Consider the following 16,331-nt stretch of genomic DNA (forward strand, 5'->3'; position numbering starts at 1 on the left):
GATGCAGAGGCGGGAGAGTTGATAGGGTTTGAATTTTCAGGCGGGGGGGATGGAGTACTAAACATCAAAAGAGTGGTGTATAATGAACACCTGCGGGCTGTGAATTCAATTGATTTTTCCTCTCTCTGTCTCCGTCTCTCTCTGTCTCTGTCTCCCTGTCTCTGTGTCTCCCCAGAACTATTTTTCTAGTGCTGCTGTTTTCCCAATATGCCAGAAATGTCAAATTCCCCCTCCCAATTTACAAATCGAAAAAAGGGTGGACGGCCTACAAGTTGCAACTCTTCAAAATGTTTCCCGTAAGTAGCCCCCCACCCCCACCCCGCCCTCCCCCGTCGTCTTCCCTCGGCCCGTCCGACGAACAGATTCTGGGATGGGGGGCGGATCGGGGAGGGGAGCCGTGGAAGTCCGCCGTCTCCGCCCTGGGTTCCAGACGCTCCTTCTCCAAGTATTTCCCGCAAGATTATCAGACGGTCGCGGTCCGACCTTTCCCCTAAAGGTTCCCCCGAGTCAAACACGCCCGTTTCTCGGGTGAGATCAGCCCCGATTTCCACTTTCAGGGACCGAATCATCCATCTGACCGTCCTTCCCAACATACAGATCCCCTTTCCGGGTCTGGGACTGGTTATTAAGAATAATCATTCATTCAGTCGTATTTATGGAGCACCTACTACGTGCAAAGCACTGTACTAAGCGCTTAATTGTTATCGTCGTTCATTCCGTTCAGTCGTATGTATCGTTATTATCGTATTGACTGAGCGCTTACTATATGCCGAGCACTGTTCTGAGCGCTGGATCGGACGCGAGGTAATCAGGTTGGACCCAATCCCTGTCCCACGTGGGATCCCCGTTTTGCAGTTGAGGGGACTGAGGCCCGGAGAAGTGAAGCGACTCACCCAAGGTCACCCAGCAGATGCGTGGCAGAGGCGGGATTGGAACCCACATCCTCTGACTCCTAGGCCAGTGCTCTTTCCACGAGAGCATCCAGCTTCTAGGGAAATGTCCCCGAGTGGACATCCCATTTTTAAAGGGCTGTCACATAGTCCCCCACCTGCTTTTTTTAATGGTATTTGTTAAGCGCTTACTATGTATCAAATGCATCAGAGAAGCAGCGTGGCTCAGTGGAAAGAGCCCGGGCTTGGGAGTCAGAGGTCATGAGTTCGAATCCCTGCTCTGCCACTTGTCAGCTGGGTGACTGTGGGCGAGTCACTTGACTTCTCTGTGCCTCAGTTCCCTCATCTGGAAAATGGGGATTAACTGATAGCCTCACGTGGGGATAACCTGATTACCCTGTATCTCTCCCAGCGCTTAGAACAGTGCTCGGCACATAGTAAGCGCTTAACAAATACCGACATTATTATTATTATTATCGTTATTAAATCTGAGCTCTGGGGTAACAGCAAGTCAATTAGGTTGGACAGAGTCCCTGTCCCGCGTGGGGCTCACCGTCTAAGCAGGAGGGAGAAGAGGAAAACCGAGGGGCAGAGAAGTTAAGGGGACTTGGCCGAGGTCACACGGCGGGCGTTTGGCAGAGCCGGAATTAGAACCCAGCTCCTCTGACTCCCCAGCCCGTGCGCTAGCCACTAGGCCGGGCTGCTTCTCTTCTTCAAAGGAGATTTGGAGAGTTGTTTGAAAAGGTCCAAGTGAAGAAAATGTTGAGAACACCTTTAAAAATGGGGACCGATAATAGTAACGATCATTTAGGGGTTTGTTCGGTTAAGTGTTTAGTTTGTGTGTCAAGCACTGTTCTAAGTGCTGAGAAGATGCAGATAATCAGGTTGGGCACAGAGCCTCTCCCTCACGGGGCTCCCCGTATTTGCTGAGCGCTTTCAACGTGCAGAGCTCTGTGCTGAGCGCTGGGGTGGACAGAGAAGCAGCGTGGCTCAGTAGAAAGAGCCCGGGCTTGGGAGTCAGAGCTCATGGGTTTGAATCCCGACTCTGCCCCTTGTCAGCTGTGTGACCATGGGCGAGTCACTTCACTTCTCTGGGCCTCAGTTCCCTCATCTGTAAAATGGGGATGAAGACCGTGAGCCTCATGTGGGTCAACGTCATTCCCCCGTATCTCCCCCAGCGCTTAGAACAGTGCTCTGCATGTAGTAAGCGCTTAACAAATCCCAACATTATTATTATTATGCGAGAGAACCTGGTTGGACACAGGCCCTGTCCCACACGGGGCTCCCAGTATTTGCTAAGTGCTTTCAATGTGCAAAGCACTGTACCGAGCGCTGGGGTAGATGGAAGATGATCAGATTGGACACCGTCACTGTCCCACCCGGGGCACGGGAAGTTGTAACCGAAGTCGTCGTAAGCGTGCGGTGCATTTCAAAGGTCCCAGCGAGGGTGGGTCGGCCATCGGTGTCGGGGGTGACCGGGCTGGGTTCATTCAGGCGTATTTTTGAGGTGCTTACTATGTGCAGAACACTGTACTAAGCGCTTGGAAAGTACAATACGGCAGTAGGGAGAGACAGTCCCTGCCCACGACGGACTTATAACGGTATAGCGGGGTTCCTGTATCGCTGACCACTGACCCCTTGGCCAGAACCAGAGAAGCAACCTGGCCCTGGGAGTCAGAAAGTCATGAGTTCTAATCCCCTTCCGCCCCTTGTTTGCGGTGTGACCTTGGGTAAGTCACTTCACTTCTCTGGGCCTCAGTTCCCTCATCTGTAAAATGGGGATTGAGGCTGTGAGCCCCTCGTGGGACAGGGACTGTGTCCAACCCCATTTGCTTGTATCCACCCCGGTACTTAGTGGTAATAACAGTAATAATGGTGGTATTTGTTAAGCGCTTACTATGTGCCAAGCGCTGTTCTAAGCGCTGGGGGAGATGCAAGTTGATCAGGTTGGACACAGATGTCGACCCACATGGGGCTCACAGTTTTAAACCCGTTTTCCAGATGAGGTAACTGAGGCCCTCAGAAGTGAAGTGACTTGCCCAGGGTCCCACAGGCAAGAGGTGGAGCTAGGATTTGAACCCGCGGCCTGCTGACTCCCAGGCTCGAGTTCTAGCCATTACTCTACGCCGCTTTTCCATGTCCGTAAACGCAGGGGGCTCACGCTCTTCACCCCCATTTTGCAGATGAGGGAACTGAGGCTCAGAGAAGTGAATTGCCTCTCCCAGGGTCACACAGCAGACAGCTTCTGGCATGTAGTAAGCGCTTAACAAATCTGTCTTACGCCGTCGAGCCGTGTCTGACCCGTAGCGACGCCACGGACACGTCGCTTCCGGAAGGCCCCGCTCTCCACCCGCCATCGTTCCGGCCGTGGATCCGCAGAGTTTTCCGGGGAAAAATCGGGCAGCGTTTGACCGTCGCCGCCTTCCGCGCGGTCAACTCGGGTCTCCGCCCTCGACCCTCTCCCGGGCCGCCCGGCGCGGGGGAGTTTCGGGCTCGCGGCCGCCGGGCCGCCCCTCGCCGGCCACCGGGCCGGCCGGGAACGGATCGGCCGGGCCTCCGCCTCGCTCTCCCTCCCCTAGCCGAGACCGGTAGCGGACTGGAAACTCTCCAGGTGCCACCCTGAGAGGGGAGCTTAACAAGTACCACAGTTATAATAATAACTATTATTATTAACGTCACTAACGGACCCCCCGGCGCGGGGCCTCTTGCGTTTCAGATCATTCTGGCCATCTTGGTGTCTTGGCTGCTGTGCTTCATCTTCACGGTGACGGACGTCTTCCCCCCCGACAGCACTAAATACGGCTTCTACGCCCGCACGGACGCTCGCCAGGGCGTTCTCTTCGTCGCTCCTTGGTTTAAAGTCCCCTACCCATGTAAGTAGGAGCCGTCACGCGGCGTCACCTCGCACCTCGGAGGCGGGAGGGCCCGGGTTCTAATCCCGGCTCCGCCCCGTGTCTGCCGTGTGACCCCGGGCAAGTCGCTTCGCCTCCCTGGGCCTCCGTGACCTCATCTGGAAAACGGGGACGAAGAGTGTGAGCCCCGTGTCGGGCAGGGACTAGGTCCAACCTGATGAATTGTCCATTCCGAGCACTTAGTACAGTGCTCTGCACCTAGTAAGCGCTCAATAAGTACTGTTGAATGAATGAACTGGTATCTACCCCAGAGCATAGTACAGCACTTGAAAGAGGCCGGGCTTGGGAGTCAGAGGTCGTGGGTTCTAATGCCCGCTCCGCCACTTTTCTGCTGTGTGCCCTTGGGCAAGTCACTTAACTTCTCTGGGCCTCAGTGACCTCATCTGTAAAAATGGGTATTAAAAAATGTGAGCCCCGTGTGGGACGATCTGATTTCCCTGTCTCTACCCCAGCGCTTAGAACAGTGCTCTGCACACAGCGCTTTACAAATCTGTAAGCCCATCGAAGGGCAGGGGCTGTCTCTATCTGTTGCCGATTTGTACATTCTAAGTGCTTAGTACAGTGCTCTGCACATAGTGAGCGCTCAATAAGTACTATTGAATGAACGAAATACCATAATTATTATTAATAGCAATAATAATAATAATTGCATTTGTTAAAGCACTTACTATGTGCCAAGCACCGTTCCGAGCGCTGGGGGTCATCAGGTCCCCGTCCCACTTGGGAGTCACCATCTAAGTAGGAAGGAAAGCAGGGTTTGAGTCCCCGGTTGAGGAAACTGAGGCCCAGGGAAGTGAAGCGACTTGCCCGAGGTCCTTCAGCAAGCAAGAGGCAGAGCAGGGATTCGAAGCCAGGTCCTCTCACTCCCAGGCCTGCTTAGTACAGTGCCTGCCACTTAGTAAGAGCTTAACAAAGAACTATTATTATTATTATTATCATTATAATTATTACTATTATCATAATATTGCAGGAAAAGCAGCGTGGCTCAGTGGAAAGAGCCTGGCCTTAGGTGTCCGAGGTCTTGGGTTCGAACCCCGGCTCCGCCCCTTGTCAGCTGTGTGACTTGGGCCAAGTTGCTTCACTTCTCTGGGCCTCAGTTACCTCATCTGTAAAGTGGGGAGTAAGCCTGAGCCCCACGTGGGATAACCTGATCACCTTGTATCTCCCCCAGCGCTTAGAACGGTGCTCTGCACATAGTGAGCCCTTAACAAATACCATTTTTATTTTATTATTTCTGACTTAGAAAACGCCACTGGCCTTTGCATCACCCAGTCTACGTAATTCAATGTGATGCAAATTAGGAATTGTAATAAAGCTTTCAAAGACTGGGGGAGGAAGGAGCGAAAGATATTTTGGTTTGTTTTTACTATGCAAAGCAGGCCTAATTATAACGACCTTCATTTGACTCTATAGTCCTTCTCTGGGATTAAGTCCAATATCCCCTCCTTCTAGCCTGGCGAAATTGGAGTTTCCACCTTCAGCTATTCCTCGGGGCTATGTGGTAATTATTATTGCGGTACCTATTAAGTGCTTCATTCATTCAATAGTATTTATCGAGCGCTTACTATGTGCAGAGCACTGTAGTAAGCGCTCGGAATGGACAGATCGGTAACGGATAGAGACGGTCCCTGCCCTTCGACGGGCTTGCGGTCTAATCGGGGGAGACGGACAAGAACAATGGCTACGTATCAAGCACTGTTCTAAGCACTGGGATAGATACAAGTTAAATCAGGTTGGACCCAGGCCCTTTCCCACACGGGGCTCACAGTCCTATCCCGATTTTACAGGTGAGGTGACCGAGGCCCGGAGAAGCGAAGTGGCTTGCCCAAGGTCACACAGCAGACACGTGGGGGAGCCGGGATTAGAACCCACGTCCTTCTGATTTCCAGGCCTGGGCTGTAGCCACTAAGCTCCGTGGTCCGTCAGTCGGTCAGTGGTAGTTACTGAGTCTTTACTGTGCGCAGAGCACTGAACTAAACACTTGGGAGAGGACGGTAGAGTTAATAATAATAATAATAATGATGATGGCATCTGTTAAGCGCTCACTATGTGCCAAGCACTGTTTTAAGCCCTGGGGGTGGGCACAAGGCAGTCAGGTTGCCTTGGGAGAGGACAATAAACAGAGACATTTCCTGCCCTCAAGAAGCTTACGGTCTAGAAGGGGAGAGACACGAGGAGAAATAAATAAATGACGGAGAGGGACATGAGTGCTGTGGGGCTGCGGGCGGGGGGATGAATGAAGAGAGCGAGTCAGGGTGAGACGGAAGAGAGTGGGAGAGGAGGAAAGGAGGGCGCAGTCAGGGAAGGCAGCTTGGAGGAGGTGGGCCTTCAATAAGGCTTTGAAGAGGGGGAGAGTCAGGGTCGGATATGAGGCGGGAGGGCGTTCCAGGCCGGAGGCGGGACGCGGGCCGGGGGCGGGCGGCGGGCCGGGCGAGCCGGAGGCCCGGGGAGGAGGCGAGCGGCGGCGGAGGAGCGCGGCGGGCGGCCCGGGGTGGAGGAGGAGGAGAGGAGGGAGGGGAGGCCGGAGGGGCCCGGGGGGACGGACGGGCTTTAAAGCCGACGGGGACGGGTTTCTGTTTGATGAGGAGGTGGATGGGCGACCCCCGGAGGGTCTTGAGGAGCGGAGAGACGGGGACTGAACGTTTCTATAGAAAAATGCCGCGGGCAGCAGAGCGAAGTAAAGACCGGAGTGGGGAGAGACGCGAGGCCGGGAGGTCGGGGAGGAGGCCGACGTGGCCATCGAGGCGGGGAGCGTAGGCGTTCGGATTAAGGTGGTGGCAATTTGGATGGGTCAGGGTCGGCATCGGGGGAGCAGAGAGTTCAGGCTGGGTCCAACAACTTTTCCCTCGTCCTCTTCCAAGCGCTTAGGAGAGCGCTCGGCACACAATAGGCCGTCATCTCTGCTCACTCTTTTGTACCCTCCCAGGCGTTCAGTACACTGCTCTCTGTGCAGAGTACATTGTGAACACCTTGAAGGCAGGGATCGTTGCTATTAGAGAAACGGCGTGGCTCAGTGGAAAGAGCCCGGGCTTGGGAGTCAGAGGTCATGGGTTCTAATCCTGCCTCCTCCACTTATCGGCTGTGTGACCTTGGGCAAATCACTTCACTTCTCTGGGCCTCAGTTACCTCATCTGGAAAATGGGGATTAAGACTGGGAGCTCCACGTGGGACGACCTCCCAGCATCTAAACTGTGGGCCCCTTGTGGGGTAGGGATCGTCTTTATCTGTTGCCAAATTGTACTTTCCAAGTGCTTAGTACAGTGTTCTGCACACAGTAAGCGCTCAATAAATATGATTGAATGAATAAGTAATGCTTGGCACAGAGTAAGTGCTTAACAAATATTATTATCATCATTATTATTATTGTTATTTAAGGGCTTACTGTGTGCTAAGCACTGTTTGAAACCCTGGGGTAGATACAAGTCTCTGTCCCACCCTGGGCTCACAGTCTTCACCCCCGTTTTCCGGATGAGGGAACTGAGGCCCAGGAAGGCGAAGTGACTCGCCCGAGGTCACCCAGCAGAGAAGTGGCGGAGCCGGGATTAGAACCCACATCCTTCCGACTCCTAGGCCCCTGCTCTCTCCACTAGGCCATGGTGCTTACCTTGTATCTGTCCCAGTGCTCAGAATAGTGCTTGACACATAGTAGGGGCTTAACAAATATGATTATTATTGTTATTATTATTATCATCTCGGCCTTCAGCTTCTGCCGAATTCACGGTTGTTTTTCTGTGTTTTTTCTCTGTCTGTCTGTCTCCCGCTCTCCGCCTGTCCGTCTGCCCCCGTGACCGTCGGTGGGTCGGTCCACCCTGCCTCCCCGCGCGCGTCGGTCCCGCCCGCCCGCGTGCCCGCCTGCGTCGGGCAGTTCAGTGGGGGCTGCCGACGATCTCCGCGGCCGGGGTGATCGGGATGCTGAGCGCGGTGGTGGCCAGCATCATCGAGTCCATCGGCGACTACTATGCCTGCGCCCGGCTCTCCTGCGCTCCACCCCCGCCCATCCACGCCATCAACAGGTGCGCTGCCCCCCACCCCGGGCTCCTCGGGCGGGGCGGGGGTGGGTGGGGACGGACCCGGTGCGGCCCCCGCGGACCTGGACCGGCCTCGGTCGTCCAGCGGCCGTTCATTCGGCCGTGTCCGTTGAGCCCTTGTCGTGGGCAGAGCACTTGGGAGAGGACAGTAGAACAGTAAGCGGACGCATTTCCTGCCCATCCCCACCTGACAGTCTAGAGGAGGATGCTGGTGGTATTTGTTACGCGCTTACTAGGTGCCAGGCGCTGTTCGAAGCGCCGGGGGAGATCCAAGACGATCCGGTTGGACTCAGTCCCTGTCCCCCACGGAGCTCGCAGCCTTCATCCCCCTTTGACAGATGAGAGAACTGAGGCCCGGAGATGTGAAGTGACTGGCCCAAGGTCACACAGCGGACAAATGGCAGAGCCGGGATTAGAACCCAGGTCCTACTGACTCCCAGGCCCGGGCTCTGCCCACTAGGCCCCGCTGCTTCTCAGCCCCATTTAATAATAATAATAATAATAATAATAATAATAATAATAATAATGTTGGTATTTGTTAAGCACTTACTATGTGCAGAGCACTCTTCTAAGCGCTGGGGGAGATATAGGGTAATCAGGTTGCCCCCGTGAGGCTCACAATCTTAATCCCCATTTTACAGATGAGGTCACTGAGGCCCAGAGAAGTGAAGTGACTTGCCCCCCCGTCACCCAGCTGACAAGTGGCAGAGCCGGGATTCGAACCCATGACCTCTGACTCCCTAGCCCGGGCTCTTTCCACTGAGCCACGCTGCTTCTTTAGACACTCGTGTTCCCACACACGGACTCTAGGCTGTCAGCTCATCGTGGGCAGGGACTCTGTTCTGTTGCTGTATCGTCCTCTCCCAAGCGTTTAGTACAGTACTCCGCACAGACTAAGCGCTGATTCAAATACGGTTGACGTGCTGACCCGCTCACGGGCCTTCCCACGCCGACAGAAGCGTGTAAATGTGGACACGTGTGGCCGCTCGCCCGCACTGGCACGTGGACGTTGGCAGAGGTTTGTCCCCGGACCCCCGGGCGCACGTGGAACCTCACGCCCACTGACGCGCCGACCCCGATAGGTGGCTCCCACACTTGGGCACACGGACGCTCGGCGACGCTCACGTCGACAGGTGGATACGCAACAAAATCCATTCCCACGCAGGCGCACGCGTGCCCACACATGCACAAAAGAAGCTCTCCTGGCTCAGACCAATAGTTTCCCAGCCCGAGGTTCCTTTCCCTGCAGCGACCCTAAAGAAGAGGTCCAAAAAGAGTACCAAGAAAGAGAAACAGCAGTGCCTTGTGAATAGAGCCTGCTTTCCAGGCCTGGGTTCTAATCGCGGCCCCGCCACTTGTCTGCCGGGTGACCTTGGGCGGGTCACTTCACTTCTAGGCCTCATTTGCCTCATCTGGAAAATGGGAATTAAGACCGTGAGCCCCCCGTGGGACAAGGACTGTGTCCAATCTGATTTATTTGTATCCACCCCAGCGTTTAAGGCGGTGCCTGACTAATAATAATAATAATAATGGTAATTATGGTATTTGTTAAGCGTTTTACTATGTGCCAAACACTGGTCTAAGGACTGGCATAGATAGAACGTAATCAGGTGTCCCACGTGGGGCTCCCAGTCTTAATCCCCATTTTCCAGATGAGGTCACTGAGGCACAGAGAAGTGAAGTGCCTCTCCCGAAGTCACACGGCGGACAAGAGGCAGAGCCGGGATGGGAACCCACGTCCTTTGCCTCCCAAACCCGGGCTCTGTAGTAAGCGCTTTACAAATGCCAGTATTTTCCTCACCGTCCGTCGCACGGACGAGCGAATTGCACGGAACCTAAAATCTCATCTTGGCCAATAATTTCTTCCTCCAGTGGCCGGCCCGTGGCCACGCCACCCTCCTCCTCCTCATCCTCTCCTCCCCCGACAAGCAGACGAGATGGCCACAAAGCAGTCGGGCAGCAGGGAGGAGGAAGAGGGGCAATAAGTTGTCAGTCCTGGTTGGCCAACGGACTGATTCCATGTCAGCGATGGGGGGAGATCCACCCCAGCGCTTAGTACAGTGGCTAGCACATAGTAAGCTCTGAATAAATACCATTAAAAACACACACACGTACACACTCTCTCTCACTGTCTCTCTGAAGAAGAGCGGGTGGGTTCGGTGAACCCGCGGAGGAGGTTCCTTATAAGCTCCTTCACTGACCCACAAGGCCTCGCCCATAGTCACACAGCTGATAAGTGGCAGAGCCGGGATTCGAACCCATGACCTCTGACTTCCAAGCCCGGGCCCTTTCCACTGAGCCACGCTGCTTCTCGTTTTACAGATGAGGCGACTTAGGCCCAGAGAAGTGAAGGGGCTTGGCCCAGGTCGCACCGCAGACAAGTGGCGGAGATGGGATTAGAACCCATGTCGTCTGACTCCCAAACCCGGGCCCTTGCCTTGCTGCTTCTCCAATAGATACGAGTTAATCCAGTTGGACACAGTCCCTGTCCCACGTGGGGCTCACACACTCAAGCCCCATTTTCCAGTTGAGGTAACTGAGGCCAGAGATGTAAAGTGCCTTGCCCTAGGTCACACGGTGGTGGAGTCAGGATCAGAACCCAAGTCCTATTGACTCTATCCACGAGGCCACTCCGCTTCTGTAGGCCGGTGCGGCTGACCGGCTCCGACCAGTCCGAACCTAGAGGTTTTGGCGCCGGGCAGGCGGGCCCGGGCTTGGGGCCTGTGGCCTCAGTGGACCCCAAGCCACCGTACAGATGGTGTTCAAGTGCTCTGGGTGCCCGTTTGCCCCCGACATCGGGGTGGACCCCGAGCAGCGGTGTCCCACTCCCTCAGGTCTACAAAACCGACGGCCCGCACGGAACCTAAGAGACTTTTGGCATCTTTCCGACCGGCCCGGAGCCCAGGAGAGGGTCCGTCCTGTCCTCCGGGCGACTGAGTGTATTCCCCGAGGCCAGTCATTGTCTTCCCTGAGGCCAGTCTGTTCCCCGAGGGGATTGAGTCTGTTCCCTGAGGCGAATGAGTGTCTTCCCTGAGGCGAGTGTATTCCCTGAAGCCGGTGAGTATATTCCCTTTGAGTGTATTCCCCGAGGCGAGTGAGAATGTATTGCCCGAGAGTGAGTATATTCCCTGAAGCGAGTGAGAGTGTATTCCCTAAGGCAAGTGAGTACATTCCCTGAGGCGAGTGAGTTTATTCCCTGAGGCGAGTGAGTGTATTCCCGAGGTGAGTGAGAGTGTATTCCTTAAGGCATGTGAGTAAATTACCTGGGGCGAGTGAAAGCGTATTCTCTAAGTGAAGTGAGTACATTCCCTTTGGCGAGTGAGCGTATTCCCTGAGGCGAGTGAGAGTGTATTCCCTGAGGCGAGTGAGTATATTCCCTGGGGCGAGTGAGTGTATTCCCCAAGGCGGGTTCATTTATTCATTCAGTAATATTTATTGAGCACTTACTATGTGCAGAGCACTGTACTAAGTGCGTGGAAGTGAGTACATTCCTTGGGGTAAGTTAGTGTTCCCCGAGGCAAGTGAGTGTGTTCCCCGAGGCGAGTGAGTATATGAGAAGCAGCGTGGCTCAGTGGAAAGAGCCCGGGCTGGGGAGTCAGAAGTCATGGGTTCAAATTCCGGCTCCGCCGCTCGTGAGCCGTGTGACTTTGGGCAAGTCACTTAACTTCTCTGTGCCTCAGTGACCTCATCTGTAAAATGGGGATGAAGGCTGTGAGTCCCACGTGGGACAACCTGATCACCTTGTATCCCCTCAGCGCTTAGAACAGTGCTCTGCACAGAGTAAGCGCTTAACAAAGGCCATCATTATATTCCCTGGGGCGAATGAGTGCGTTCCCCGAGGCAAGCGAGTGTGTTCCCCGCAAGGTGAATGAGTATATTCCCCGAGGCGAGTGAGAGTGGCTCAGTGGAAAGAGCCTGGGCTTCGGAGTCAGAGGTCATGGGTTCGACTCCCGGCTCGGCCGCTTGTCAGCTGTGTGACTGTGGGCGAGTCACTTCACTTCTCTGTGCCTCAGTGACCTCATCCGTAAAATGGGGATTAACTGTGAGCCTCACGGGGGACAACCTGATGACCCTGTATCTCCCCCGGCGCTTAGAACAGTGCTCTGCACATAGTAAGCGCTTAACAAATGCCAACATTATTATTATTATTCCCTAAGACAAGTGAGTATATTCTCTGGGGCTAGCGAGTGTGTTACCTGGGGCGAGTGAGCATGTTCCCCGAGGCGAGGGAGCGTGTTCCCCGAGGTGAGTGAGTGTATTCCCTGAGCCGTGTTTGTCACCGCAGGGGCATTTTCATAGAGGGCCTGTCCTGTGTTCTGGACGGAGTGTTTGGCACCGGGAACGGATCTACCTCTTCGAGCCCTAACATCGGAGTGCTGGGCATCACCAAGGTACAGATCGGGGGGTCCGAGGCGGAGCGGGACCCTTTGGCGGGGGAGGTTGGGGGAGAGGCTGGGAGGCGAGGGGGAGGGTCCGGGAAGGACCGGAAAAACCCCAAGGGAGTCGATCCGAGAGAGTTAGCGATTTTGCTCCGAGTAGACGGGTCAGGGCAGTCACGGAAGCGGTCTACTACAGGACTCTACAGTCAAAATAAATGGTGGTATTTGTTAAGCGCTTACTATGTGCAAAGCACTATTCTAAGTGCCGCTTGTCAGCTGGCAGCTGCGTGACTGTGGGCAAGTCACTTCACTTCTCTGTGCCTCAGCCACCTCATCTGGAAAATGGGGATTAACTGTGAGCCCCACCTGGGACAACCTGATGACCCTGTATCTCCCCCAGCGCTTAGAACAGTGCTCTGCACATAGTAAGCGCTTAACAAATACGAACACTATTATTCTCTTACAACAGAGCTAGTTGATACGATCCCTGCCAACCATCAATCAATTGTATTTATCGCTCAGTGGCATTTATTGAGTGCTTACTACGCGCAGAGCACTGTACTCAGTGCTTGGGAGAGTCCAATACAGCAGAGTTGGTAAATATGTTCCCTTGCCCACCAGGGAACAAAAGCCAAGTGCGTAACAAATGCCGTTATTATTATTAGAAGCAACGTGGCTTACTGGAAAGAGCCCGGGTTTGAGAGTCAGAGGACGTGGGTTCTGACCCTGGCTCCATCACTTGTCAGTTGTGTGACCTTGGGCGAGACACTTCACTTCTCCATGCCTCAGTTACCCCATCTGTAAAATGGGGATTGAGACTGTGAGCCCCATAAGGGACAGGGACTGCATCCAACCCGATTTGTTTGTATTCACCCCAGCGCTTAGTACAGTGCCTGGCACACAGTGAGCATTTAATAAATATCGTAATTATTATTAATTAACAAATACCATAATTATTAGTTATACACAGGTTTATTTTTTTAATTTTTAAGTAGTATTTGTTAAACATTTACTATGTGGTAGGTTCTGTACTAAACACAAGATAATTGATTGGGTCCCTGTCCCACACAGGGTTCACAGTCTTAATCCCCATTTTACAGATGAGGGAACTGAGGCACAGAGAAGTTAAGTGACTTGCCCAAAGTCCCACAACAGACAAGGAGAAGCAGCGTGGCCTAGTGGAAAGAGCACAGGCCTGGGAGCCAGAGGACCTGGGTTGTAAGCCCAGCTCTGCCTTGGGCAAGCCACTTCACTTCGGTGCCTCAGTTTCCTTAATGGTAAAATGGGGATTAAATACCTTTGCTCCCTCCTACTTACACAGTCAACCCCCTGTGTCTCTCCTAATGAATTGGTACCTTTCCCTAGTGCTTAGACCAGGATTTGACTCAGTAAGTCCTTAAGAAATACAGTGAGCGAAAAAAAAGTGGTGGAAAAAGGTTGGTGGAGCTTGGGTTAGTCGGGATTAGAACCCAGGTCACCTGACTACCACTTGGTCCTTGGTAGACATCAAATACCAGATGCTTAACAAACACCATAATTATTATTAGAAGCAGCGTGGCTTAGTGGAAAGAGCCCAGGTTTGGGAGTCAGAGGATGTGGGTTCTAATCCCGGCTCCACTGCTTGTCTGCTGGGTGACCTTGGGCAAGCCACTTCACTTCTCCGTGCCTCAGTGACCTCATCTGTAAAATGGGGATGAAGACTGTGAGCCCCACGTGGGACAACCTGATGACCCTGTATGTACCCCAGCACTTAGAATAGTGCTTGACACAAAGTAAGCGCTTAACGAATACCATAATAATTAGTAAGCGCCGGAGTGGATACCACCAAATCGGGATGGACACAGTAAGCGCTCGATAAATAATAATGATAATGTTGGTATTTGTTAAGCGCTTATTATGTGCCGAGCACTGTTCTAAGCACTGGGGGAGATACGGGGTCATCAGGTTGTCCCACGTGTGGCTCACAGACTTCATCCCCATTTTACAGATGAGGTCACGGAGGGCCAGAGAAGTGAAGTGACTTGCCCACAGTCACACAGCTGACAAGGGGCAGAGCTGGGATTCGAACCCTTGACCTCTGACTCCCAAGCCCGGTCTCTTTCCACTAAGCCACGCTGCTTCTCTGTACCGATCGAACATCCTCTTTCTCCTCGGAAGGTCTGGGCCTAGAGGTGTTGGATGGCTGGAACGTCGCAGTTCCTGCCGGAGATCTGGCCCGAGGGGAGCCAGCGAAGGAGCAGGGGTGGGGCGAGGGGGTGTGGGAGAGGAGGACCTTATATTAAGGGTGGTCTCTTCTTCCCTACCATTTATCAATATATGTGATATTTTCTAAGCGCTTACTATGTGCCAGGCACTGTACTAAGCCCTGGAGTGGATACAAGCAAATCAAATTGGACACAATCCCTGCCCCCTGTGGGCTTCACAGATTTCAATCCCCATTTTCCAGATGAGGGAACTGAGGCCCGGAGAAGTGAAGTGACTTACCCAAGGTCACGCAGCAGACAAGCGGTGGAGCCGGGATTAGAATCCACGACCTTCCGACTCCCAGGCCAGAGTTCCAACCACTAGGCCACACTGCTTCTCGGCGGCGGAGTTCTTGAGTTCCCGGCCCCCCTCAGGGGCGACAGCCGGGAGTCTCCTGTCCTGGGCAGGGAATGGGTTCATTCATTCATTCATTCAATAGTATTTATTGAGCGCTTACTCTATGCGGAGCACTGTACTAAGCGGTTGGAATGTTCACTTTGGCAGTGTGTCCGTTTAGTGTTGTCTCGTACTCTTCCAAGCGGTTAGTACAGTGCTCTGAGCACAGAGAGCGCTCAGCAAATGCGACCGACTGAACCATCCCCCTCCTCGCAGGTGGGCAGCCGACGAGTCATCCAGTACGGGGCCGCCCTGATGCTCATGCTCGGCATGATAGGGAAATTCAGCGCTCTGTTCGCATCCCTTCCCGATCCGGTGCTCGGAGCCCTCTTCTGTACTCTCTTCGGTAAGGTCGGAGCTCCCGCTCCTCTCCCGGCACCCCTCTTCCCTCCCCATCCCCGGCCCCCGCTTCAGAGGGGCCAGCTTTAGGAATTGAGGGGAATTAGGATTCCTCAGAGGATGAGATCCCCAAGGCCATGAGGGGAGCCCTTGGCGTGTGAGAGAGAATAAAAAATGGGAAAAGAATGACAGAGAAACAGAATGAGACAAAATGAAAACTAGAGAATGAAAAACAGGAAGTGAAACAGAGAATGAAAATGGAAAATAGAGGATGAGAGAATGACAAAGCCAGAGGGAGAGAAGGAAGTATAGAAAGAGAATGAGAGAAAAAGAGCGAATGAAAAAGAGAGAATGAAGAAAAGGAATAATAGAACGAGAGAAAAGAATGCAAAAGAGAGAATGAGAAAAAGAGAGCAAATGAAAAATAGAGAAGAAAAAGAGAATGAGAGAAAAGAATGAAATGGAGAATGAGAAAAATGGAATGAAAAATAGGAAGAGAAATAGAGAATGACAGTGAAAAGTAGAGAATGAGAGAATCAAAAAGAGTGATGCAGGAGGGAGAGAATGAAAAATAGTAAGAGAATGAGAGAAAAAGCGAATGAAATAGAGAATAAAAAATAGAATGAGAGAAAAGAATGAAAAATAGAGAATGATAAAAAAGAGTGAAGAGAAAGCAAATGAAAAGTTAGAAAGAATGAGAAATAGTGAATGAGAAAAACAATGAAAAATAGAAAGAATGAGAGAATGAAAAATCGAGAATGAGAAGGAAAGAGTGAATGAAAAATAACGAATGAAGTAGAGAATGAAAAATAGAATGAAAGAAAAGAATGAAAAATAGAGAATGAGAAAAAGAATGAAAAAGAAAAAGCAAATAAAAAGAGAATGAAGAAAAAGAGAATGAAAAATAGAAAGAATGAGAGAAAAGATGAGAAAAATAGAATGAAAAATAGAATGAAAGAATGAAAAAGCATGAGAGAATGAAAAAGCAAACAGAATGAGAGGAAAAGAATGAAAAAGAGAGAATGAAGAACAAGAATGAAAAATAGAATGAGAAAAAATGGAAGAGAATAAAAATAGACAATGAGAGAGAATGAAAAATAGAAAATGAAAAATAGAGAATGAGAGAGTGAGAGAATGAAAAAT

The 16,331-nt window shown here is 52.4% G+C and overlaps 1 protein-coding gene across 2 annotated transcripts in view; it reads left to right on the forward strand.

The window, feature by feature from the left end:
• The window catches only part of SLC23A2 (solute carrier family 23 member 2), a 159,184-nt gene that overhangs the window by 127,632 nt on the left and 15,221 nt on the right, over nt 1-16,331 (forward strand). For both annotated transcript variants that reach the window (XM_029065392.2, XM_029065391.2), the window contains 5 exons: nt 176-296; nt 3,607-3,763; nt 7,668-7,815; nt 12,116-12,221; nt 15,066-15,195. In XM_029065392.2, the coding sequence (XP_028921225.1) occupies nt 176-296; nt 3,607-3,763; nt 7,668-7,815; nt 12,116-12,221; nt 15,066-15,195 (662 nt within the window). The remainder of the gene's footprint in view (nt 1-175; nt 297-3,606; nt 3,764-7,667; nt 7,816-12,115; nt 12,222-15,065; nt 15,196-16,331) is intronic.

This window comes from Ornithorhynchus anatinus, chromosome 5 (genome assembly GCF_004115215.2).
Source record: "Ornithorhynchus anatinus isolate Pmale09 chromosome 5, mOrnAna1.pri.v4, whole genome shotgun sequence".
Classification (NCBI taxonomy): domain Eukaryota; kingdom Metazoa; phylum Chordata; class Mammalia; order Monotremata; family Ornithorhynchidae; genus Ornithorhynchus; species Ornithorhynchus anatinus.